The sequence below is a fragment of the Saccopteryx bilineata genome, chromosome 2 (assembly GCF_036850765.1).
Source record: "Saccopteryx bilineata isolate mSacBil1 chromosome 2, mSacBil1_pri_phased_curated, whole genome shotgun sequence".
NCBI lineage: Eukaryota > Metazoa > Chordata > Mammalia > Chiroptera > Emballonuridae > Saccopteryx > Saccopteryx bilineata.
In genome coordinates this window covers 238,853,188-238,880,281 of record NC_089491.1, presented here as the reverse complement: position 1 = coordinate 238,880,281, position 27,094 = coordinate 238,853,188, and the positions used below count along the sequence as shown (strand labels likewise).

Here is a 27,094-nt window from a genome sequence, read left to right as displayed (position 1 = left end):
TTTTTATATTTTATTTAAAACTATTATTTTACACTTCGAGTGGAATGTAGACACTTTGCCTCCATGCAAGTGCCTTTATTTCCCACATTACGTTATAGTTTTTATAAGTATCACACCTACATTCATCAAACAGGGCTGTATTTTCTTTCTACTGGCACATATATTAAAATACTTAAGAGGATATTGATGATCTGTTACATTTACCTAACTTTTTACCATTTCTGTTGCCTTTTTTTCAAACCAGAATGTCCAAGCCTTACTCTGGTATCATTCTCCTTTACATGGAGAACTTTCTTGAGTATTTCTTTTAGGGTGATAAATTACTTTTCATCTGAGTATGTTCTTATTTTTACTTCATTTCTGAAAGACATTTTCACTTAATGTTTTTTGTTGTTTTTTTTTTTTTGACAGAGACAGAGAGTCAGAGAGGGGGACAGATAGACAGAAAGAGAGAGGTGAGAAGCATCAATTTTTCGTTGCAGCACCTTTGTTGTTCATTGATTGCTTTCTCATATATTCCTTGGCTGGGGGCGGGCTACAGCAGAGCAAGTGACTCCTTTGGCTCAAGCCAGCGACCTTGGGCTTCAAGCCAGCAACCATGGGATCATGTCTGTGATCCCATACTCAAGCCAGCGACACTGCGCTCCAGCCGGTGAGCCCATCTCAAGCTGGTGACCTAGGAGTTTTGAACCCGGGTCCTCAGGTCCCAGTTCCATGCTCTATCCACTGTGCCACCACCTGGTGAGGTGATGTAGTTTATTTTTTTATTCAGATAATTAATTTTAACGGGGTGACATTGATCAATTAGAGTACATAGATTCAGAGAAAACATCTCTAGGCATTTTGTCATTTTTTTTTTTTCATTTTTCCGAAGCTGGAAACGGGGAGGCAGTCAGACAGACTCCCGCAAGCGCCCGACCAGGAACCACCCGGCATGCCCACCAGGGGGCGATGTTCTGCCCCTCTGGGGCGTCACTCTGTTGCATCCAGAGCCATTCTAGTGCCTGAGACAGAGGCCACAGAGCCATCCCCAGCGCCTGGGCCATCTTTGCTCCAATGGAGCCTCGCTGCGTGAGGGGAAGAGACAGAGAGGAAGGAGAGGGGGAGGGGTGGAGAAGCAGATGGGCGCTTCTCCTGTGTACCCTGGCTGGGAATCAAACCCGGGACTCCTGCACGCCAGGCTGACGCTCTACCGCTGAGCCAACCGGCCAGGGCCCATTTTGTCATTTGATTATGTTGTATATCCATCACCCAAAGTCAAATTGTCTTCCGTCACCTTCTATTTGGTTTTCTTTGTGCACCTCTCCTCTTCCCACCCACTCCCTCGCCTCCCTTCCCCTCCTCCTGGTAACCACCACATTCTTGTCCATGTCCATGAGTCTCAATTTTGTGTCCCACCTATGTACGGAATCGTACAGTTCTTAGTTTTTTCTGATTTACTTATTTCACTCAGTATAATGTTATAAAGGTCCATTCATGTTGTAAATGATCTGATATCATCATTTCTTATGGCTGAGTGGTATTCCATAGTATATATGTACCACATCTTCTTTATCCAATCATCTATTGAAGGGCTTTTTGGTTGTTTCCATGTCCTGACCACTGTGAACAATGCTGCAATGAACATGGGGCTGCATGTGTCTTTACGTACCAGTGTTTTTGAGTTTTGAGGCTATATACCCAGTAGAGAGATTGCTGGGTTATATGGTAGTTCTATTCTTAATTTTTTGAGGAACCACCATACTTTCTAACATAGTGATTGTACTATTTTACATTTGCACCAACAGTGAACGACGGTTTCTTTTTCTCCACAGCCTCTCCAACACTTATTACCTGTCTTGTTGATAATAGCTAATCTAACAGGTATAAGGTGGTATCTCATTGTAGTTTTGATCTACATTTCTCTAATAGCTAGTAAAGATGAGCATCTTTTTATATATCTGTTGGCCATTTGTACTTCTTTGTGGGAGAAGTGTCTGTTCATGTCCTCTTCCCATTTTTTATTGGATTGTTTGCTTGTGTGTTGTTGAGTTTTATGAGTTCTTTGTATATTGGATATTAGGCCCTTATTGGTGCTGTTGTTTGAAATTATCATCCCCATTTAGTTGGCTGTCTGTTTTGTTGTCAGTTTCTTTTGCTGTGCAAAAGCTTCTTAGTCTGATGTAGTCCCATTCATTTATCTTTGCTTTCACTTCCCTTGCCTTCCGGGTCAAATTTATAAAGTGCTCTTTATGGCCAAGTTCCATGAGTTTAGTACCTATGTTTTCTTGTATGTAATTTATTGTTTCAGGTCTTATAATTAAGACTTTGATCCATTTTGAACTAATTTTAGTACAAGGGGACAAACTGTAGTCAAGTTTCATTCTTTTGCATGTGGCTCTCCAGTTTTCCCAGCACCATTTATTGAAGAGGTTTTCTTTTCTCCATTGTGTGTTTTTGGCTCCTTTATCAAAGATAATTTGATCACATATATGTAGTTTTATTTCTGGGCTCTCTATTCTGTTCCATTGGTCTGAGTGTCTATTTTTCTGTCAATACCATGCCGTTTTGATATCGTGGCTCTATAATATAATTTGAAAGTCAAGTATTGTAATGCCCCCAGCTTCGTTCTTTTTACTTAGGATGCTTTGGCTATTTGGGGATTTTTATAGTTCCATTTAAACCTGATGATGTTTTTGTTTCATTTCTTTAAAAAATGACATTGGAATTTTGATGGGAATTGCTTTAAATCTGTATATCGCTTTGGGAAATATGGTCATTCTGACTATATTTATTCTTCCTATCCAAGAACAAGGAATATTTTTCCATTTCATTGTATCTTTTTCAATTTCCCTTAAGAATGTTTTGTAGTTTTCATTATAAATGTCCCTAACATTCTTGTTATGTTTATTTCTAGGTATTTTATTTTATTTGTTTGTTGCAACCGTGAAGGGGATTATTTTTATGAGCTCGTTTTCTGATGCTTCATTGTTGGCATATAAGAAGGCAATAGACTTCTGTAAATTAATTTTGTATCCTGCAACCTTACTGTATTGGTTTTTTGTTTCTAATAGTCTTTCTTTGGAGTCTTTGGGGTTTTTGATGTATAGGATCATATAATCTGCAAACAGTGAAACTTTTACTTCTTCTTTCCCAGTATGAATGGGTTTTATTTCTTTCTCTTGTCTGATTGCTCTGGCTAGAACTTCCAGGACTACGTTGAATAAGAGTGGAGAGAGTGGAAACCTTGTCTTGTTCCTGATTTTACGGGAAAAGTCCTCAGTTTTATGCCATTTAATATGATGTTAGCTGATGGTTTGTATAAATGGCCTTTATTATGTTGAGATATTTTCCTTCTATACCTATTTTGTTGAGTGTTTTAAACATAAAATGATGTTGTATTTTATCGAATGCCTTTCTGCATCTGTTGATAGGATCATATGGTTTTTGTTCTTTTTTGTTGTTGTTGATATGGTGTATTACGTTAACTGTTTTATGTATGTTGAACCAACCTTTTGATTCTGGGATGAATCCCACTTGATTATGATTAATTATTTTTTAATATGTTGTATTCGATTTGCTAGATTTTGTTTAGTATTTTATCATCTGTATTCATTAGAGATAATTGGTCTATAGTGTTCTTTCTTTGTGTTGTCTGTTCCAGGTTTTGGTATGAGGGTTATGTTGACCTCATAAAATATGTTTGGAAATATTGCTTCTTCTTCAAATTTTTGGAAAACTTTGAGTAGAATAGGAACCCACTCTTCTTTGAATGTTTGATAGACTTCACTAGTATAGCCATCTGGCCCTGGACTTTTATTTTTTGGGAGGTTTTTGATAATTATTTCTGTTTCCTCCCTGCATATGGGTCTGTTTAGGCTATCTAGTTCTTCATGACTCAGTCTAGGAAGATTGTATTGTTCTAGGAACTTATCCATTTCTTCTAGATTGTTAAATTTGGTGGCATATAGTTTTTTATAGTATTCTACAATAATTCTTTTTATATCTATGATATCTGTGGTGATTTCTCCTCTTTCATTTTGGATTTTGTTTATATGAGTCCTTTCTTTTTTTTCCTCAGTGAGTCTTGCCAAGGGTTTGTCAATTTTGTTGATCTTTTAAAAGAACCAGCTCCTTGTTATTGATTTTTTCTATAGTTTTTCTGTTTTCCATTTCATTTATTTCTGCTCTGATTTTTATTATTTCCTTTCTTCTGCTGGTTGTGTCTTCTGCCTTTGTCTTCTTTTTCTAGTTCCTTAAGATGTGAAGTTAAGTTGTTTACTTTGGCTCACTTGTTTATTCATATAAGCCTGTAGTGATATTAACTTCCCTCTTACTACTGTTTTTGTTGCATCCCAGAGATTCTGATATGTCGTATTGTCATTTTCATTTGTCTGTATATACCTTTTGATTTCTGCTTTTATTTCTTCTTTGACCCACTCATTTTTTAGAAGTATGTTGTTTAATTTCCATGTTTTCGTGGGTTTGTTTACTTTTTTTTTGCAGTTGAATTCTAGTTTCAAAGCCTTATGGTCAGAAAACATGCTTGGTATAATTTCAATCTTTCTGAATTTGTTGATGTTGGTTTTGTGGCCCAACTATTGGTCAGTTCTTGAGAATGTTCCATGTACACTGGAGAAAAATGCATACTCTGGCATATTGGGATAAAATGTCCTGTAGATGTCTATCATATTCAATTGTTCTAGTGTTTTGTTTAAGGCCAATAGTTCTTCACTGATTTTCTGTTTGGATGAGGTCTCCAAGTATGATTGTATTTTTAGGTCAGTTAATAGATGTCTTATATACTTTGGTGCTCCTTGGTTTGGTGCATATATATTAAGAAGTATTATGTCTTCTTGATTCAATGTCCCCTTTATCATTATGAAATGACCATCTTTGTCTCTGATTACCTTTGCTGTCTTGAAGTCAGCATTGTTAGATGTGAGTATGGCTAAGTCTGCTTTTCTTTGGCTGTTATTTGCTTTGAGAATCATTTTCCAATTGTTCACATTGAATTTGTTTTTATTCTTGTAGCTTAGGTGTGTTTCTTGAAGACAGCATACAGTTGGATTTTCTTTTTTAATCTATTCTGCTACTCTGTTTTTTTATTGGTGAGTTCAATCCATTTACATTTAGTGTAATTATTGATACTTGAGGGTTTCCTATTTTATATTTCCATTTTATATATTGCTTTCTGATAGCTCTGTAGCTTGTTTGTTCTTCACTTTTGTTTTTCTGTCATTTGTTTTTGTTTGGTTGTAATACATACTTCTTTCCTCTGTTTCTTCTTTTTTTAAGCCATGTGTTTCTGTAGTGGTTTTTTCAGGGGTGGTTACCATTGAGTAATAGAAAGGATACATTTCATATTCATTATAGTACATTATCTCATGAGTGCTTCTGCACTCCATCCTCCTTTACTGCTGTTAATCTTTGTCTTCTCCCCTTTTTTGTTTTTATTGTCACAGATTAATCTTGTTTTTATTGTGATCTTGATGGAACTTTTACTTGTAATTTTGTTTTGTTTTGTTCTTCGTATCTGGTCTGATAACCCCTTTAGTATTTCCTGAAGTGGGGGTGTTCTGGTGATATATTCTTGCATCTTTTCTATATCTGTGAATGTTTTTATTTCTCCTTCATATTTGAAGGATAGCTTTGATGGATGTAGTATTCTTGACTGGAAGTTCCTCTCTTTCAGAACTTTAAATATTGGAGTCCACTCTCTTCTGGCTTTTAGAGTTTCTGCTGAGAAATCTAATGATAACCTAATGGGCCTTCCTTTGTATGTTGTATTCTTCTTTTCCTTGACTGTCTTGAAGATTTGGTCTTTGTCATTGGTTTGTGATAATTTCATTATGCTGTGCCTTGGAGTAGGTTTGTTTTGGTTAAGATAACTTGGTGTTTTGTTTGCCTCTTGAATTTGAGGCTCTAAATCTTTCCACAGGCTTGGGAAGTTCTCATCTATTATTTGTTTGAATATGTTCTCCATTCCATTTTTTTTCTCTCTTCTCCTTCTGATATACCCATTATTCTTATGTTGCTCTTACTGATGGAGTCAGACAATTCCTGTAGGGCTTTCTCATTTTTTTAAATTTGTGAGTCTCTTCTTCTCTCTGTAGTCTCTAGTTTCCTGTCTTCTGGGTCACTATTCTCTCCTCTATCTGGCCTATTCTATTAGCTAAGCTTGTTACCTCATTTTTCAGTTCATGTATTGAGTTTTTCATCTCTGTTTGATTCATTTTCATAGTTTCAGTTTCCTTGGTGGTGTATTCTTTTTGTTCATTGAATTGTTTTTTGAACTCTCTAAATTATCTTTCCGTGCTTTCTTCTATTTACCTGAGTATTTTCAGGACTTCAATTTTTAATTCTGTCATTTAATTCAGTGGTTTCCAAGCAATTAAAATTTTTTTCTAGAGATTTTTCCTCATCTATCTGAGCTACATGTCTGTCTTTTGTATCCATGATATTTGATTTTTTTTTTCCTTAATGGCATTTGAGAGTGGTATTGTTAATAACAGTAAAAAGAGATGATTTAAAATTTTTTGAAAAAATACAGTGAAAAAAAGAAAAATTCTATTATGCTAAGTGGAACAAAAACTATATAGAACAGAGCCAGAGCTAGGGGAAAATGACAGAAAAAAAATGAAGTAAAAAACACAAAATGCCACAAAAAATATGAATCCAGAATAAAATAATTTGTTTATAAATGACAATTGAATGAAGGAAAAAGTAAAAGAGAAAAAAAAGAGAAGAAAGAAAAGGTTAAGTTTTTTGAAATGTAACCCTCTTAAAAAAAAAGAAGAATGGAAAAATATAACACCACAGGTAATGAAATTTAAAATGAAAAGTAAAGAGTAAGATGGAAAGAAGATAAAATGTCCAAAGTGGAAAAAAGGTAAAAAACACAAGAAAAAAATGGAAAAAAGTTATAAAAAATGTAATTTTTTTCTGGTTTTGAGAGATAGCTTCTCCTTTTTTTTCTCTTTCTTTTCTATGGGTGTCGCTGTACCACAGGTTTTCCCCCTGTGGCACTCTTGAATAGAGATTTGCAATTGATGTGTCGCTATGGCGATGATGTAAGCTAGGCGTCAGTCCCTTTGGTAGGCGGGGCTTGTTAGGGTTTGTAGGCTCCGACAATCGGAGAGTCAATTTTCTAGTTGTTTCTCCCCATGTCTCTCCTTCCTGATCTAGCAGCCTGGGGACTCAGCTAATAAGTTGCCCCTGTCACTGCTTGCAGAACAAGAGGCTCTAAGTGCTGCCAAGTCCCCCCTCTAGCACTGCTCAAAGCACAGTTCTGGATAAGGCTTTGCCAACCAGAGTCGCCAGCATAAGCAGGCAAGGCAGACAGCTTATTGCTTTTCAGGTTCCTTTCTAGTATGCCTCCATGTCTAGTATGCCTCAGCAGTCCGAGGGTCTAATCTCTACACGCTTTTCTCCCTTGTGCCCTATTTGAAAGCCCGAAGCCCAGCCCCCACACCTTCCACAGTGCTCTTGGGTCTGCTCTGCGGGAATGTGTTTTGTAACCTGTATTGGCTGGTGGAGGCACCCCGCCAGGACAGGTCCAGGCCTAGGTATCCCGGTCCTTGCACACTTCCCGTGCTGTTGGTCAGGGAGCCAGGACCACACAGAAACTCTGGCTACAGCCAACGCAGAAGTCCACTGCTGACAGTCTCCGGCCTAGCGCCTCTGCCCGCGAATGCGTTCTCCACGTCAGAAGCACCAGGTGGAGCCACTCGTACACCGCCCGTGATCACAGACCGGGAGTGAACAAAGCCCAAAGGCCGCTCTGGTGCCTGCCCCCATAGGCAGTCTGCTCCAGCCACTTCCTCCAGAGTCTGCCGCTTGCGCTAGCTCCGTGTCCACGATCTCATGCTGAGCCACCGGCGCGCTCTCTCCTCGGCTTGATCATCTACCCTAGCCCTAGCCCAGATTCTTCCCTCACCCCAATCCTCCTTTCTCTTGGTTCCAAGCGAAAGTGGCCCTTCCTCAGATCAGTGAGGAAAGTGGAATATTCCATTCTCCATCTTATTTCCTTCAGAGTGGATTATATATTCAGCCACCTTTTCACCCAATCATACCTTTGTTTGGTGTATGTATATTTCAGATGCTTCTGAGATTGTTTCTTTGTCTCTAGTTGTTGAATTTGATGAAATTTCAGGGGGAGATATCGGGAGCACCCCTCACAGTGCCATTTCTCTGACGTCACTCGGGATGATGTAGTTTTCTGGATTGAGTGTTAAATATTTTATAACTGTTGTCCACCATCTTTTGGTGGTGTTTTCTAATGAGAAATGTGTTTAAACCCTTATTGAATTATATGTGATATGTCTTTTCTCTGGCTGCTCTCAAGATACTTCTTTTATGTTTAGTTTCAAAAGTTTGATTATGATGTTTGGTTTTATGGTTTTGTTTTGTTTTTTGATCTTGAGTATATAAATATATATCTTGCTATAAATTTGTGATTTCAGGAATTATTTCTTCAAATAGCCAATATGTTTCATCTTCACGGGTATCCATGGGTTCATTCTTATTTTTGAATCTTTTAAATTTTTAAGGCCCTGGCCAGGTAGCTCTGTTGGTTAGAATGTCATCCCGACACACTAAGGTTCAATCTCTGCTGAGGTCACCTACAGGAAGCCACCAATGAATGAACAACTCAGTGGAACAACAAATCAATGTTTCTCTCTCAAATCAGTAAATTAAAATTTTTTTAATAAATAAATTTTTATTTTAATGGGGTGACATCAATAAATCAGGGTACATAAATTCAAAGAAAACATGTCCAGGTTATCTTGTCATTCAATTCTGTTGCATACCCATCACCCAAAGAGAGATTGTCCTCCGTCACCTTCTATCTAGTTTTCTTTGTATTCCTCCCTCTCCCCCTCCCCGTCCTTCCATCCCCCTGGCCCCTGTAACCACCACACTCTTGTCCATGTCTCTTAGTCTCGTTTTTATGTCCCACCTATGTATGGAATCCTGCAGTTCTTGTTTTTTTTTCTGATTTATTTATTTCACTCTGTATAATGTTATCAAAATCCCACCATTTTGTTGTAAGTGATCCAATGTCATCATCTCTCATGGCTGAATAGTATACCATGGTGTATATGTGCCACATCTTCTTTATCTAGTCTATTTTTTTTTTTACAGTGATTAAAGCCTTTAAGGAAACTCTTGGCCAATACAGCAAGAATCCATAAAAGAGTAGTGTCCTTAACATGTTCACCAAGTCCAAGTTGGCCCCAACACCATGCCAAATCCCTGAAAAGTGCAACCCAACCCCAGTTCAGTCTGTTAGGAGCTGTCACAAGGAGCAGGAGTCCAGGAAAAGTCTGCATGGCACTGGAATTGTTGTCACAATTCTATACTTTGCAGCTCATGTCCAAGTCTCAATGACCGCTGCTTCTAGCTGGTAATGATTCAAGTAGACTGGAAAAGCCATCTGCAGCATGTGTGGAGATGGAGCTTCTGTTCTCCTCTGCCTGGAGAGATGAGACCAGGTTGCTTCTCCCTGGAGCTATGCAACTGTGGCTTGGTAAAGAGAACCTTGGGATACACTAAGCTGGGTGGCAAAGGTAGATTCATAATAGAAGTTGGCAAAGGGGGAAAGAGAGCTCTAAATTAGGAGTAGGTCCCTACCTGAAATATGAGTGGGGCATTGAGGTAGGAGGAATAAAGGAAACACTATATATTAAACAAAGCAGCAGAAAATAGGACTATCAACACCCACAACAGAGATCTTCGAGGGAAGAATAAAAAACCTGACTATTCAGGCAAGTTAAGTAGCCCTTGTGCAAATGAGATCAGTTTACCTGCTTCTTGGAAGAAATACCCTAGGCTCGTCCACAGTGTTGTAGATGGGGCTGACGGCCCTGGGTACCTTCAGCCTTCAGTGGCAAACCTCAGCATTCTGGGCAAGGTTAGGTCATAGGTGGCTGGAGCAGGGCTGGAAGAGACTGAACCCTCCCTTAGAGGAGCGAGGGGGAAGCCTACCTTCCAGTGTCCCTGTTTCCTCATAGCAGAGGCATGTAAGTCTGGCAGGTTTTAGCTCAATGACCTTCCTTTCCACTATTGAAGCAGGACCCAGATGGCATCCTATGAGACCCCTTTGGGGTGTTGGAGCCTTTAAGGGCGTATCCTAAAAGCTGGTAGTTCCCCTGATCTCTATTGGGCTTTTTCTGCCTCTTGGTATCTTAAAAGCCATGCTCAGAAGATCTCGCTGAGGGGTTTGAGGATCCCCATCTGCCTATATAAATCTTTTCCATATATCTGGAGCTATTTGGAAAAAGACAAAACAGTGTTATTAGCTGGATCAAATAAAGAAGGTAGTAGTTTGCAGGCAAAAAAGATTTGGCATCTCTTGTTCATCAGCATTCAAAAGAAATTTAAAAATTTTTTTAAAGTAAAAAGCATGATATGGTAGACCCATAGGAGTTCCAGGATATGACTACCCCCTTTTAAATTTTTTTAAATTGACCTTAAAATATTTGCTGGGTACACTTTAATAATACCTTAACTTTAAAGATTATAAGAATGACAAAATACAGTAAATGCTTTTGCTCCATATGCAAGAGCATTTTCAGTTTAACCAGTTTAGGAAATCCAATAATAGAACAATGCATACAGACAATGAGCTATAACATGCTTAACAGCCTTTTATGTTCTTACAGAGGTTACTATAAAAACAGAATATGTATCCACTGTAACGTGGACATAGGCCTGTTTGCCAAATGAAGGTATATGAGTAACATCCATTTGCCAAAGTTGTCCTGGTAGGGGTCCTTGAGGGTTAACTCCAAATGAAGGGGCAGATTGTAGTATAGGACACCTTGGACAGGACTTACCAATCTGCTGTGCTGCTTCCCGAGAGGTTGAAACTGTTTACACAGGGCTGCAGCGTTCTGGTGATGAATAATATGAGACTGAATTGCTCGATCTGTCATGGTTGCTCCAAATAATTTTCTTTTGGGTAGCTTGATCAACAAGGGCATTCCTAGGCCCTGGCTGGTTGCTTCAGTGGTAGAGCATCGGCCTGGTGTGCAGGATTCCCGGGTTCTATTCCCGGCCAGAGTACACAGAAGAAGCTCCCATCTGCCTCTCCACCCCTCCCCCTCTCCTTCCTCTCTGTCTCTCTCTTCCCCTCCTGCAGCCAAGGCTCCACTGTGGCAGAGCAACCCCAGGTGCTGAGGATGGCTCTATGGCCTCTGCCTCAGGCACTAGAATGGCTCTGGTTGCAACATAGAAACACCCCAGATGGGCAGAGCATCCCCCCCGGTTGGCGTGCCGGGTGGAACCCGGTCGGGCGCATATGGGAGTCTGTTTGACTGCCTCCCCATTTCCAACTTCAGAAAAATACAAAAAAGAAAAAGAAAAAAAAAAAAAAGAAAGGGCATTCCCTTGTGCTAAAGCTCCAGGGAGCATGGAGTGAGCTCGAGTATGTCCTATGAAACATGGAGCTCTATGTTGACATACAAGTCTTTGAAGAAGGAGGAACTGCTGAAATAGTTCATCAGCATTTGTCCCTAAGACAGCAGTCTTTATAGTGGAAACACCATAAGTAAATATTTGCTGTCTGCATATAGATTAAAGGGGGAATATGGCAAATGCTGAAAAGCCATGATAATGGCATATAATTCTAGGCTTTGAGCTGATTTTAAGTTGACAGTTTCAGTATAAAGTTGTCCATTGATTTGCAAGAGCGATTTGCCATTTAGTGGAAGTTTCCCAGAGCCATTGTTGTTGATCCTTTGAAAAAAGGAACAACAATAATTTTCAGGCTCAAAACCTGTAAGCTGTAAGGGTCCCTATGCCCCTTGATAATCCAGGAGGCAACAAGATCAAAATATGGAAGTGTATTCCATGGGCTATTAGATGGTTCAATGTGCCCAAGCTGTAGCTGCTCTTGTACCAATTGAGCAGCTGCCCTAAGTTTCTCCTGAGAAAGGAGCTATTGGTCTACCCATACAGGATTATCTGATTTCCAAGTAATTGGGTCTGCACAATGCATTATTGAGGTAGCAGGAGCTACCAAGGCCCCTGTGCTAAATTTTGATATCCTAATCCATACCTTCTGGTATTGGGTGCCACTTCTATGGGGGTGAGAATTCCTCGCTGTTCTTTCCCTAGTCCCTTGGTGGGCAAAAATCCCTGATCAAGCCACTGAGTACTGACTAAACCATCAGGACTGACAAGCAACGCTCCCATATTTTTCAAAACATCTCTACCTCACAAATTAACTGGCCATCCAGGGAGCACATAAGGCTGAAAAAATCCAGAATGACCTTCTTAATCTTACCAATGTAAAAAATTAGAACTTTGTTGAGGGGATTTACTCTGCCCTATACCTTGTAATTCTGTGGCTGCTGCATGAGTGAGACAGGAAGGAGGCCAATGTAGTTTAGCAATAACAGATACATCAGCTCCAGTATCTAAAAGTCCTTTAAATTTATGCTTATGTATTGTTAGTTCCATTTCAGGGCGTTCCTGACCTATTTTTTTTAAATCCAACTGGCAGAATCAGAGGAGCCAAATCACCAATTTGCTTGGGGCCCCTTTTGCAGGATGTGGCCTGAGAAGCAGGATTAGCATCCTTATACTATTCCTCTAACTGTCTGAATTAGCCATGAGACACATTCTTTTTTTTTTTTTTTGACTAATTTTGATGGGGTGACATTGATAAAATTGTCTTCTGTCACCTTCTAACTGGTTTTCTTTGTGCCCCTCCCCTCCCCCAACCCCCTCCCTCTCCTCCCCCCCACCCTGTAACCCCCACACTGTTGTCCATGTCTCTGAGTCTCATTTTTATGTCCCACCTATGTATGGAATCATATAGTTCTTAGTTCTTTCTGATTTACTTATTTCGCTCAGTATAATGTTATCAAGGGCCATCCATGTTGTTGTAAATGATCCGATGTCACCATTTCTTATGGCTGAGTAGTATTCCATAGTATATATGTACCAAAGCTTTTTAATCCACTCATCCTCTGATGGACACTTGGGCTGTTTCCAGATCTTTGCTATTGTGAACAATGCTGCCATAAACATGGGGGTACATTTCTTCTTTTCAAACAGTGCTATGGTGTTCTTGGGGTATATTCCTAACAGTGGTGTATAGCTGGGTCAAAAGGCAGTTTGATTTTTAATTTCTTGAGCAATCTCCATACTGTGTTCCACAGTGGCTGCACCAGTCTGCATTCCCACCAGCAGTGCAGGAGGGTTCCCTTTTCTCCACATCCTCGCCAGCACTTATTCTGTGTTGTTTTATTGATGAGCGCCATTCTGACTGGTGTGAGATGATATCTCATTGTGGTTTTAATTTGCATTTCTCTAATCATTAGTGATGTTGAGCATTTTTTCATATGCCTATTGGCCATCTGTGTGTCCTCTTTGGAGAAGTGTCTATTCATTTCTTTTGCCCATTTTTGGATTGGATTGTCTTCCTGGTATTAAGTTTTAGAAATTCCTTATAAATTTTGGTTATTAACCCCTTATCAGATGCTATGTCAAATATATTCTCCCATTGTGTAGTTTGTCTTTATTCTGTTCTTATTGTCTTTAGCTGTGCAGAAGCTTTTTAGTTTGATAAAGTCCCATTTGTTTATCCTTTTATTTCACTTGCCTGTGGAGACAAATCAGCAAATATATTGCTGCGAGAGATGTCAGCTTACTGCCTATGTTTTCTTCTAAGATGCTTTTGGTTTCACGGCTTACATTTAAGTCTTTTATCCATTTTGAGTTTATTTTTGTGAGTGATATAAGTTGGTGGTCTAGTTTTATTTTTTTTGCAGGTAGCTGTCCAATTTTCCCAACACCATTTGTTGAAGAGTCTGTCTTTACTCCATTGTATTTACTTACCTCCTTTGTCAAATATCAGTTGTCCATAGAGCTGTGGGTTTATTTCTGGGTTCTCTGTTCTGTTTCATTGATCTATGTGCCTGTTCTTATGCCAGTACCATGCTGTTTTGAGTACAATGGCCTTATAGTATAACTTGATATCTGGAAGTGTGATACCTCCCGCTTTATTCTTCCTTTTCAAGATTGCTGAGGCTATTCGTGTTCTCTTTTGGTTCCATATAAATTTTTGGAATATGTGTTCTAAATCTTTGAAGTAAGTCATCGATATTTTAATTGGCATTGCATTGAATTTATAAATTGCTTTGGGTAATATAGACATTTTAATGATGTTTATTCTTCCTAACCATGAGCACGGTATATGCCTCCACTTGTTCGTATCTTCCCTGATTTCTTTTATCAATGTTTTATAATTTTCCGAGTACAAGTCTTTAATCTCCCTGGTTAAATTTATTCCTAGGTACTTTATTTTTTTGGTTGCAATGGTAAAGGGGATTGATTCCTTAATTTCTCTTTGTGACAGTTCATTGTTAGTGTATAAAAATGCCTCTGATTTCTGAGTTTTGATTTTATATCCTGCCACCTTGCCGAATTCATTTATCAGGTTTAGTAGTTTTTTGACTGAGACTTTAGGGTTTTCTATATACAATATCATATCATCTGCAAATAATGATAGTTTTACTTCTTCTTTTCCAATTTGGATGCCTTTTATTTCTTTTTCTTGTCTGATTGCTGTGGCTAGGACTTCCAGAACTATGTTGAATAAGAGTGGTGAAAGGGGGCACCCCTGCCTTGTTCCTGATCTTAAGGGGATTGCTTTTTAATTTTAAATTTTTTTACTATCTATTCTTCTCATTGGGTACTTTCTTTTTTCCCCCTTAATGTCAGGTACTTTCTAAAAATCTCCATTCTAATGCTAAACCAAACTAATATTTTTTATTTCAAGTACTACCTTTTTTCAGTTACAATTTTTTTATTTTGTTACCAAATGCAAAGGTTTTCCCACCGGGGGTATTTTATTTGAGAATGAGACCTGGCTGTTGCAAGGTAGTTTTATTTACTTGCAGCAAGAAAAGGAGACAGGATTCATATCTAAAGCTTTGTCTTCTGGAAGGGAGGCTTAGCCATGCTTAATACATTGTTTAATTACACATTGATTTCTTCTTTGCATTTGGCTACATTTATCTGGTTGAGTTTCTGGCAAACTCCTCCTATTTACAGCTGCTCTGCAAAATACTGTGCTACACATTAACATTTAGCAATAAGACTTTTAGTAAGTACTGCTCAGAACTTAAGACTCCTGTCCTATCTAACAATTTCCCCCCTAAGATTTTTTACTCATTCTTCAGGGAACAGGGATGGAAGGTCCTGCCTCTGTAACGGCTTCCTGCTGAACATAGATGGAGTACTCTTTAATTCTCTGTATCTGAAAGAGTGAAATTCTCTGGCTGTCTGACTTGTGTTAAGTCTCGAGGTCCCCTAGGCTCCTAGATTCCTGAACACAGGAGTGCACAGAGAGATCACTACGCTAACAGCAGACATGTGCCGTAAGAGGAGAGGCAGAGGTGGGAAAATGAAAGCGACTGAGACCCTGCCACTCATAAGCTCACACTCTGGTGGGGATCTAATCAGCAAAGTGGACCAGACTGACAGCCTTCTCAAGGACAGAAATGCCAGCAAGGGAGAGAAGTGGGCGGGTGCTGTCATATTTGAATCTTCATATGTAATCTAGGATTTTTATTCAGCAATCACTAAGCTGCGAGAACATCCAGGACTTTGAAGGACTGGTAGGACCTGAGCAGAAAGTGACTACCCAGAAAGGGCAAGCCCAGTGGATGAGCCCAGCAATCCCAGCGGGGGAAGGGACAACAGATCTGACAGCTTTACGCAATATCCAGTTGATGGTCCCTGGTTTCTCAGGCACAGTGATGCTTGTCATATGGCCAAACGAAGAGCTGCACCTCGTAAGCCACCTTGGCTTGGGGAGGAAGGAAGTCCTGTCCTGCCCTTCTGCATCTGCTGTCTTGGGACAGTGCATCACAAAAGCGCTGTTATTATGGCAGGAGGCACTCCAGAGAATATAAACTCTGTGTGTGTGTGTGTGCGCGCGCGCACGCGTACGCATGTGTGTGTATACACACACAAATTGGAGGAGGTTAAGACGAAACGCGAGAGGCTATGCTGTTCATGCCCACATAGCATGGGGCCTCTATGATGAGTCACCCTGTTAGACATTATTCCTCAGTTCACCAGCTACACAGCTGCAGCTCAGAGACTAAGATCCCTTCTAAAAATCAGGATACAGGGCCCCGGGCTGGTTGGCTCAGTGGTAGGGTGTCGGCCTGGCGTGTGGATGTCCCGTGTTTGATTCCTGGCCAGGACACACGGTGAAGCGCCCATCTGCTTCACCCCTATCCCTCTCCCTTCTCTCTGCCTCTCTCTTCCCCTCCCGCAGCCAAGGCTTCACTGGAGCAAGTTGGCCTGGGCACTAAGGATGGCACCATGGCCTCTGCCTCAAGTGCTAAAACGGCTCCAATTGCAATGAAGCAAGGGCCCCAGATGGGCAGAGCATCACCCCCTAGTGGGCTTGCCTGGTGGATCCCGGTTGGGTGCATTCAGGAGTCTGTGTCTCTGCTTCCACGCTTCTCACTTAAGAAACACACACACACACACACACACACACACACACAATGAGGATACAGGGAGAGAGCACCACTCACTCACAACTTCTTGTTCCCCACACCCACTGCTTAATAGGCTCTGGGATAAACCTTGAGATGAGCAGAGTACCTGTGGTCTGCATAGCCCATAGTTTCCATCTTTCACAGACTGGCTCCTCTACAGTTTGGAAAGTTGGGAGCTTAGGACTGAAAGTGTAGTCAGGAAACAGGTGTGGGCACAGGTTGTAATGAAATAGGAGGGAAAAGTAGAGAGTCAACAATGTCACATGGGGCTGCTCACATGAGCCAGTGTCTGGCCTTACCTCCCCCCCCCTTTTTTTTTTAAATTTTCATCCATATATTTAGAGAGAGAGGAGAGAAAGGGAGAGGAACATTGATTTGTTGTTCTACCCATTGATGCCATCATTGATTGATCCTTGCCTGCTCTGACTGGGGATTGAACTGCAACCTTGGCACCTTGAGGTGACTCTCTAACCAACTGAACTACCCTCAGGGCCTTGTCTCCTCCCACGCCACTGACAGAATCATCTCCTGCATTTGCAGATTGCAGCTCCTCTCAGCCCTCTGGCTTCTAGATTCCTACAGAAGGTGGGCCGAGTGGGCGTCCCCAAGGCTTGCCCCCCACCCCCCGTACCAGACAGGCAGGAGTGTCCGAGGCAAAGGACAGGCCTAGCATGCTTGGTTTAACAGCCTAGCTCGTATGCCACAGTTCAAATCCAGCCTGCTAAAAGGAAGGTTCTGTGTAGGGTGGCCTCTCTGCACCTGTCTTCCTTCCAGCTCGTACGTCAGGTAGTGCAGTGTTCTGTTACTGAACAGCCATGGCTGTGTGATGAAACCCTGGGCTGTTCTATTTTGCTGCTTCCGCAGCAGGGCGAGTGCCCAGGACAGCCTGTTCCTCTGCCAGTTGGCAGACTCCCAAAGCCGTAGGGGCCTCTGCCCAAGCTGAGTAGGGGCCAACACCCTAAGGAGAGGACAGAGCTTAGAAGCACCTCATCCTGCTTATGGATGCAGACAGCAAGCCTTCACCTCTTCCTGTTCCACCTTAGCACCCCCCCCCCCAGCTTTGGAGGAGAGGGGAAGCTATCGGCTGCTGCTTAGAAGAGAAGCTGAGGTCTTCCAAGTCTGCTTGGCTTGACTGGGTTCTAGCAAGGGGCTGCCTGACACTCGGCTGCCCAGAGTCTGTGACCTCAAACCATGCGGCAGACACATGCTCTTTCACATGAATGCACAGGGGACCACTAAATCACTTTTTAAGACCACTTGAAAATACTAACAAAATTTTCCATCAGATTAAAAGCAATTCATTTTCCTGTGTCACTTTTTTTGTTTGCATTTTTCCAAAGCTGGAAATGGGAGGCAGTCAGACAGACTCCCGCATGCGCCCGACCGGGATCCACCCGGAATGCCCACCAGGGGGCGATGCTCTGTCCCTCTGGGGCATCGCTCTGTTGCATCCAGAGCCATCGTAGCGCCTGAGGCAGAGGCCACAGAGCCATCCTCAGCGCCCAGGCCATCTTTGCTCCAATAGAGCCTTGGTTGCAGGAGGGGAAGAGAGAGAGACAGAGAGGAAGGAGAGGGGGAGAGGTGGAGAAGCAGATGGGTGCTTCTCCTGTGTGCCCTGGCTGGGAATCGAACCCGGGACTCCTGCACGCCAGGCCGACGCTCTACCACTGAGCCAACCGGCCAGGGCCTCGGTGTCACTTTTACCTTTCTTCCCATATTATGTGTCTAGGGAGCCCAACCTTTTGGCTTTTGTTTCTCAGAATACATACATGTGGGTTTTTTTTTGTTTTTTTTTTCATTTTTCCAAAGCTAGAAACGGGGAGGCAGTCAGACAGACTCCTGCATGAACCTGACCGGGATCCACTCGGCATGCCCACCAGAGGGCGATGCTTTGCCCCTCTGGGCGTCACTCTGTTGCATCCAGAGCCTTTCTAGCGCCTGAGGCAGAGGCCACAGAGCCATCCCCAGCGCCCAGGCCATCTTTGCTCCAATGGAGCCTCCCTGCAGGAGGGGAAGAGAAAGACAGAGAAGAAGGAGAGGGGAAGGGGTGGAGAAGCTAATGGGTGCCTCTCCTGTGTGCCCTGGCCAGGAATCGAACCTGGGACTCCTGTACGCCAGGCCAACGCTCTACCGCTGAGCCAACCGGCCAGGGCCTATATACATGTGTTTTGATTCTATGTGCTTCATTTTGCCAGTCCAGTAAAGCTGAGTCAGGCTATATTTTTAAATTACTGCTGACTTTTTCTGGCACCAGTCCACTCAGGTAATCAAAATTGTATTTCGTTTTCAGTACTCCTAAGATATTGGTCTGTGTTACTATGCCTTTTTGTAAAATTTCTGAAATTATACCTGCTAATAGAACATGTCTTTATTCCAATGACACTGAAGAGATGTAGCATGTAACTTACTCCCTTTATTCTTAAGAGAGGGAAGCAGTGTGAGTCTTATTCTAACAGCTCTTAAGCTGGTAATTCTCTCCATATAACCCCAAGCATATATACATCATTAGCCATAGACTGGCCCGACTCCCACAGCCAAACCTTTGCCGATCAGTTTTGCTTTTCTCCCAAGTAAGAGATCCTTTCTTCTATCCCATGTCACCTCCACTGGAAACAAGAAGCTCACTTACTTGTCCTTCTCAGAGAAGGTGGGGCGGTCTGTCTGATGGACCCTCGTTGTTCAGGGAACTGCAAGACTTGAGTGCCATTCCTACTTCCCACCATGAGTTCCACCCAGGCTGTGGGTACCAGAAAGTGCCCTCCTTGGATGGAAGCAGGACAGGAGTTGCGGGGAAGAGCTTATGTATGTAAAGTAACAAATGTGATTTTTTAAAAGTATTTTTATTTTTTTGTATTTTTCTGAAGTGAGAAGTGAGGAGGCAGAGAGACAGACTCCCACATGTGTCTGTCCGGGATCCACCCAGCATGCCCCTAAGAGGCAATGCTCTGCCCATCTGGGGCATTGCTCCATTGCAATCGGAGCCATTCTAGCACCTGAGAGAGAAGCCACAGAGCCATCCTCAGTGCCCGGGCCAGCTTTGCTCCAGTGGAGCCTTGGCTGCAGGAGGGGAAGAGAGAGACAGAGAGAAAGGAGAGGGGGAAGGGTGGAGAAGCAGATGGGCGCTTCTCCTGTGTGCCCTGGCCAGGAATCGAACCTGGGACTTCCACATGCTGGGCCAATGGTCTACCACTGAGCCAACCAGCAAGGGGCCAAATGTGATTTTAAATTATAAATCTGAGAGGCCCTGACCAGGTAGCTCAGTTGGTTAAAATGTCCCAAGGTTACAAATTTAATCTCTAGTCAGGGAACATACAAGAATCAACTAACAAATGCATAAATAAGTGGAACAACAAATTGAGATTCTCTCTCTCTCTTCCCTCACCCATAAAAAATAATTTAAAAAATGAAATTTAAACCTGAGAAAGCAAAGAAGCTGCTCTTAGAAAACCCTAACCCTTCTGATTCGACAGTAGACTCTTAGCCTGAAACAAGTCTGTCTTGGGAGGACAGGCAGCCTCTGACCATTTGTTAGCTCTTTTTATCCAATTCTGAAGAACGCAACCCAAGGAGCTGCATTCAGGAATCAGATTTGAGTTTCCTATCGTGGGCACATTTACATATATAGTCAAACAAGGTGATTACAAATGTACACTCAAAGGACAAACCACCTTCTGCTGGAGAGTCAGCCGGAACAGAGACCTTCACCCAGGTATGTCCTGGATTTCCCACAGGCATTCTTCCACTCTCCCGAGTTAGACAACCAGAGATCAACATCCAAGCATGTCTCAGATACCCCACAGGCGTTTCTCCACTGTCCATAGTTAGACCTAGGTCTCCTGAATCCAGTGTCCCAGTTCAGTTCCTGCTTGACCAACTTGAAACCAAATGTGCACCAGAACTGAAACTACCTTTTTGACAACCCTATCTATACCCAAAATGGGAATAACAACACCAAATAAAGGGACGCCAGGGGCTGACCTCCCTGATACCTTTCCAAAGGACTAAAACAGGTTCAGGCAGCCACTCCACTTACTGTCAAGGTGGCCAGGCAGTCATTCTGGTGGCTAGCACCAAGCAGGAGTCTCCTATAGAACAGCTCTGGTCCGGTGGAGTCAAGGCCAGTACGTCTTGGGAGAGTCGCTGTGTCTGACTGCTTCACTAAGTCTCTGCACCAGGCCCAGAGGAGAGTCCCATCTGGAGGGCCAGATATGTTACTGAATTCAAGAGTTTCACCACTTGAGAGGTTCTATTAAATAAAGAAACATGGTTATTATTAGGTCATTTTCTTGTAGCAAGTAAATGAGAAAAGGGGCTTCAGATCCAGTGCTCTGTCTCCTCAAAGGGAGCTTAGCCATGGCTTATATACAATAGTTGTTAATTACATGCTGATTTCTTTGGGGTTGGCTGCCTTTATCTGGTTGAGTTCCTGTCAAGCTTATCTTGTTTACAGCTGCATCTGCAAAATAACTGTGCTACATATTAAACTTTAGCAACAATAGCTTTTAGTAAGAATTGCTCAGACCTTGAGACCCTTGTTTTTTCTAACAGTTTTGTCTTTTTGTATAGGTTTCAGTTTTCATCAAGGAATTTTTGTCTTTCCACTGTTTTCAATATCTAATGCAGCATGTTTATAATATATATTATAAAAAATCTTTGTTAAGTCCAACATCTCTTTCATCTCATATTTGATATTTGTATTTTTTTGTGTGGGGAGGATTGCTCGATTTTTTATTGTGTCCTGGACAATTTGAATATATTATGTTGTGAGGCTGATTTAATTCCTCTGGGGAATATTGACATTTCTATCTTATCAGGCATTAATACGGTTGGGTTTAGGTTGAAGTTTCTATCTAGACTTGTTTAGGTGGTAGTTACAACAGCATTTCAGTTTTGATTTTGCATACGCTGTCTGCTTTCAAAGTAAGCTTTTGCTGGGTTTTCTGGCTGGAAGGAAGGAGTTCTCCAGGGGTTTTTTAGTGTGTTCTGCACACTGCTTTTCCTAACTGGGGTTGCTGTCAGGCCTAAGTAGTGAGAGAAAACACAGAAAAAATTACCAGGATTCTCCCTATAGTCTTTACACAACGAAGTCCTCTTTTATTGTTTCTCTCTTCAGAAGAATTGGTTTTCACTCAAGGTCTTAGATGCCTATGCTAAAGCTGAAGGGCTGGTCCTTGGGCCAGATTGAAAGAGGGGGAAAAAGGCAAGAAAGAAACCTCTTTGCTATTTTTTTTCCATTTCATTGGGCATTTTTCAAGTTTTCTGGCCAGAAAGTTTTATTTTCCTAAGAGGTCTGCTGGCCATGCTTGTTACTTATAGAATGATTCAGCTTCTCCTCGGGCAGTTCCAAGAGGCAACAGAGGGATATCCAGGAAGCACACTGCCAGCACATTCTTAGTCATTTTTCAAGTTTTGACTTGCTTCCCAACCCACTTACTCTCATGTAATTTTTTAGAATGCTCAGGTAGTTGCTTGTTTTTCTTTTCTTTTTGTTTTCTCTAGCGTTTTTATTAAATGGTGGAACAGACTAGAAGCCTCCCATTCTTTTTTTGAAATATTTTGATGGATATAGAATTGTATGTTGACAGTTGTTTTATGAAATGATTGAAAACTCAATCCAAATGCTGCTTTCTCATATGTAGTCCTGTGAACGGAATGTGTGTGTGTGTGTGTGTGTGTGTGTATACACACACACACATATACATATACATATACATATACATATACATATACATATAACATATATACATATATGCTTTTTTCCCTCCTCTGGCTATTAAGATTTTCTCTTTATCAGGGTTTAGGCTGAAGATGAAGTTCACCTTATATGATTTAGTTCTCTCAGTCATCACCTCTTATGTCTTTTCTGTATGGTTGAACTTTAGTGCTTACAACAACTGGTTTATACATTTATACTGTTCTCTGATTGTCTTAATCTTGTTTTCACTGGTGTTGAAAGTCTCTTGGGTGGTTTTGATGTCACTGTTAACTTATCATAAAGTTAGAAAAGTCTTCTTTTTGTGGTCTTTGAAACACAAACCCATGACCCTTTAGGAAAAGTTTGCCAATTTCTGTTCTAGGTGATTCAGTCATGTTCTCTTTCAAAAAAATATTTTTAAATGTTATTATTTTTTTCTAACACGGCAAGGGATAATTAATTAATTAATGATAATACTAATGAAATAATACCTACGATTATGAAATAACTCTACTTCAAGACAGAGGAAAAATGAAACCAAGATCCTATCTTAAATTTATAAAAAGGTTCAGTGGATCCATATGGAAATTGTAAGAGAATGAGTTCTATTTCATTACTAAAGAATAGAGTAAATTTTCTTTGGAAGACCTCTAAGAAGGAATAAAAAACTCTAATAGTGATTGGTTATGAAATATCTACCCTTAGAGTTAGACATAGCAAGTGTAGCTATTATTAACTGTAGCAAATTTAACCATACTACGGAAAAAAACCAAAACCTCACAAGTAAAAATTTGGTCCAGTGGATCCTGATGATATATAATATATAAACGGTTAATTCTTATGTGTGCATGCATTGTAACCTCATATCTTTGAAAATTCATGGTTTTTAACATTTACCCAAACTATATTGGTGACTTTTTTAAAATAAGAAAACATTTAAAAAATTCAGTCAAGTTACAAATTTCCTTTTTTTGTTGTTGAGATATAATCGATATATAACATATTAGTTTTAGGTGCATAATGTAAACATTCAATATTTGTACACATTGAGAAATGATTAGCACAATAAGTCTAGTTAACATTCATGCTATACATATTACAAACATTTTTTTCCTTGTGAGAAGAAATTTTAAGATCTACTCTTTTAGAAACTTTCAAATATGCAATGCAGTATTATTAACTATAGTCACCATAGTATACATTACATCCCTATGACTTTTTTATTTTAAAAGGGGAAGTTTGTACATTTTGACCCCATTCACCCATTTTGCCCACTCCCTACCCCCCTGCTTTGTCAACCATAAATCTCCATATTTATGAGCTTGGTTTTTGTTTTCTTTTGTATTTTTAGATGCCACATATAAGTGAGATTATATGGTGCTTGTCTTTATCGGACTTATTTTACTTAGCATAATTCCCTCAAGGTCCAATCATGTTGTCACAAATAATAAGATTTCTTTTTTTTTTTTTTTTTGCTAAGTAGTATTCCATTATATTTGCTACGTCTTCTTTGTGAATCTCCTCTTAATTTAACTGCTCAACCCGGCCTGACCTGTGGTGGCGCAGTGGATAAAGCGTAGACCTGGAATGCTGAGGTCTCCGGTTCAAAACCCTGAGCTTGCCTGGTCAAGGCACATATGGGAGTTGATGCTTCCTGCTCCTCCCCCTGTTCTCTATCTCTCCCTCTCTCTCTCATAAAAAAGGAATAAATAAATAAAAATCTAAAAAAAAGTAACTGCTCAACCCATATTCTCCCCTATTGTGTATTGTGTGGCATTGGCTATGATAATTAAAGTTACTAATCATGGATAACATAGCATAAATATGTTTTTAAAAACAGATTTTTGGATTTGCTTACTATTTGAATGTATCGCTAGGGTTAAAAAACACAACATGAAAACTGACAGATGAAGGAGGAAGTTTGGAAGTATTACATAGATGTCATTTTCAAATTTTGTTTTCAGAAATGCATGTTGTGATCTCCTAATTATGTTTATGTTACCATTTTACATTTTACTTATTGTAATCTAAGAAACTTTATCCCACCAATTCCCTGGAGAGATTTATATTTGTGTTGAGACACATAATAGCTCAGTTTGGAATTTAAGAATGAGAGTGAAAATTCTTTTCATAAATTTTTTCTCATACAGTTAATATTTAAGTTAGGTGAATTTTTTTTGTTTTGTTAATTAAATTCTGGGATGTTATAATTTTAAGAAGAGATTATTAAATCAATATGTATTGCTTTTGGTACAGAATCAGCAGAAACATTAAAATTCACTATACTCAGCTTTTTTTCTTTTCTTTTTTCTTTTTTGTATTTTTCTGAAGTTGGAAACGGGGAGGCAGTCAGACAGACTCCCGCATGCGCCTGACTGGGATCCACCCGGAACGCCCACCAGGGGTCGATGCTCTGCCCATCTTGGGGGGTCGCTCTGCTGCAATCAGAGCCATTCTATTGCCTGAGGCAGAGGCCACAGAGCCATCCTCAGCACTGGGCAAACGCTGCTCCAATGGAGCCTTGGCTGAGGGAGGGGAAGACAGAGACAGAGAGGAAGGAGGGGGGAGGGGTGGAGAAGCAGATGGGTGCTTCTCCTGTGTGCCCTGGCCGGGAATCGAACCCCGGACTCCCGCACACCAGGCCGACGCTCTACCACTGAGCCAACTGGCCAGGGCCTACTCAGCTTTTTAAAAACATTCATACTAAAGGAATAGTCATACATCTTTTGTCTTTATTATTTTTAAGGCAAGAGGAGCAGATGTTCCTGAGATTCCTGGAGACCTTAGTCTTAAGACATGTGGCAATACAGCTAGTATGAAGGTTAAACATGTGAAAAAGTAAGTATAATTTTACAATAGTTTTTAAATGAGAATTCCTATAAATGGAAATCAGTTCTGTAGTTTTCTTAAAACTTTATTTAGATTTCTTATTAAATAATCTCTTACTATCCATATATTAAATTATATAAGTAAGCTGTAAATTATTACTTAACAGTTATTGGAATAGGTCTGAAGAATATGTCTGGTAAAAATATACTTTAATTTTGTTTTGCAACTTTATGTCATTGTCTGTTAGGTTGCATTTGTTCAACAGGAGAACCCAAATATGTCCTTCTTGGTGTCTTTAATACACGTCCTCATTCATTTAGAGAAATCAAGTATGTTGTCTGAGTTATGAGGATTGCTGTGTCTCAGCTTTGCTTTTTTATTATTTTTGTTGTTGTATTTTTCCAAAATGAGAATGGGGGGTGGGGTTCAGACAGACACCCGCATGCACCTGACCTGATTCACCCGGCATGCCCACCTGGGGCATTCCTGGGGCTCAGCCCCTCTGGGGCATTGCTCCACTGCAATTGGAGCCATTCTAGTGCCTGAGGCGAAGGCCATGGAGCCATCCTTAGTGCCCGGGCCAACTTTGCTCCAATGGAACATTGGCTGTGGGAGGGGAAGAGAGAGACAGAGAGAAGGGAGAAGGGGAGGGGTGCAGAAGCAGATGGGTACTTCTCCTGTGTGCCCTGGCTGGGAATCAAACCCAGGACTTCCACACACCGGGCCAACGCTCTACTGCTGAGCCAAGCAGCCAGGGCTCAGCTTTGCTTTTGAGAAGACCTGAAATGGATGCCAGTAGTTGACTCTTAAGTGAAATACCTTAGTTGTCTGTTTCAGTTTTAAACAGAAAAACCATCTTTTCATCTGGTAGAGGGTTAGATAGCTTATGTTTTCATTGCAAGTATAGAAAAGACAAGGATAAAAAATGTTCATTCTGCATCCAGACCCACCAATCCAGGACTGATGGGCTGCGACAACATTCACAGGTAAAGTCTCACTTTGTACTTTGTGGTGGGAATGCTGCTTCTCATTAGAAGCTGGCTGTTCTCAGTTTCCATAACATTCACTGAAAGTGTAGTTTTTCTATGGGCATTGATTTGGGCCATGATTAGGAGACTATAGTGATGCTTTTTATTCATTTATTTATTTTGTCTTGACCTGTGCACTTAATGTACTTTTCATTTGTCTCAGTGTATTTCTGAAAAGGTTTGTGTGGGTGTATGTGTGCTCATGCGCATGTGCTTATTAAATAGTTTTGCTTGCATGAACTTCTAAATCCGTTTTATTTTTTCTCCTCAGGCTTAGTAATTTTTAGTGTTTCAGTGTCTTGTATCTCATTTATTTCATCTATTTCAGGTTACCCTTCACTAAAGGTCACTTTCCGAAGATGGCTGAATGTGCACATTTCCATTATGAGAATGTTGAGTTTGGCAGCATACAGGTATGTTTGAAATATTTCCTACATATCGACTTGAGGTTATATCTATGTCCACATCTCTGTCTATATCTTCCTATAGCTGTATCCATATAGCTGACTGGTTATACTGAGAAATACTTTTTTCTGTTGCTTTCTTATAGGTTGATGTGTAAACTTCTCTTTTCTTATATTTACTAATACTCGATTTCTGATGACTCCTGGTTCGATTGGAAACAATAGAATCGTGTAAATCTCCAGAGTCCTGTCAGATTCTGAGACAGAGCTTGCCTAGTTTGAAGCATGAACAGGTTCAGCTGTTACCTGACTCTTGCGTGGGGTCATAGTAGAGACGAGTCAGTCAGGGAGCGTGGGGCAGTCAAATGACAAGTTGACAGTTAAGATTTCTAATTTTTTAAACTCTAGATCAAGTCATTTGCTCATGTTGTTTTATTTTTTCTTATTTATTTATGGGAATGTTTTGGAAGTCCTTTCACGTTGTAATTAGTTCTTTTTTCAAATTTTTTCTAAGAGGGAAGAATGTGGGGGAGAGATATAGAAAGAGATAGAAACAGAGAGACAGACATCAATTTGCTGTTCCTCTTATTTATACATTTATTGGTTGCTTGGCGTGTAATCTTGCCG

General features: G+C 40.7%; 1 protein-coding gene across 4 annotated transcripts in view; it reads left to right on the top strand.

Moving 5' to 3' along the window:
* Nucleotides 1–27,094, top strand: part of ARHGAP32 (Rho GTPase activating protein 32) — a 394,792-nt gene that overhangs the window by 194,503 nt on the left and 173,195 nt on the right. For 3 of the 4 annotated variants that reach the window (XM_066259724.1, XM_066259723.1, XM_066259720.1), the window contains 3 exons: nucleotides 24,953–25,044; nucleotides 25,980–26,021; nucleotides 26,392–26,476. In XM_066259724.1, coding sequence (XP_066115821.1) covers nucleotides 24,953–25,044; nucleotides 25,980–26,021; nucleotides 26,392–26,476 — 219 coding nt within the window. The remainder of the gene's footprint in view (nucleotides 1–24,952; nucleotides 25,045–25,979; nucleotides 26,022–26,391; nucleotides 26,477–27,094) is intronic. The other variant, XM_066259721.1, reaches the window with a different exon arrangement.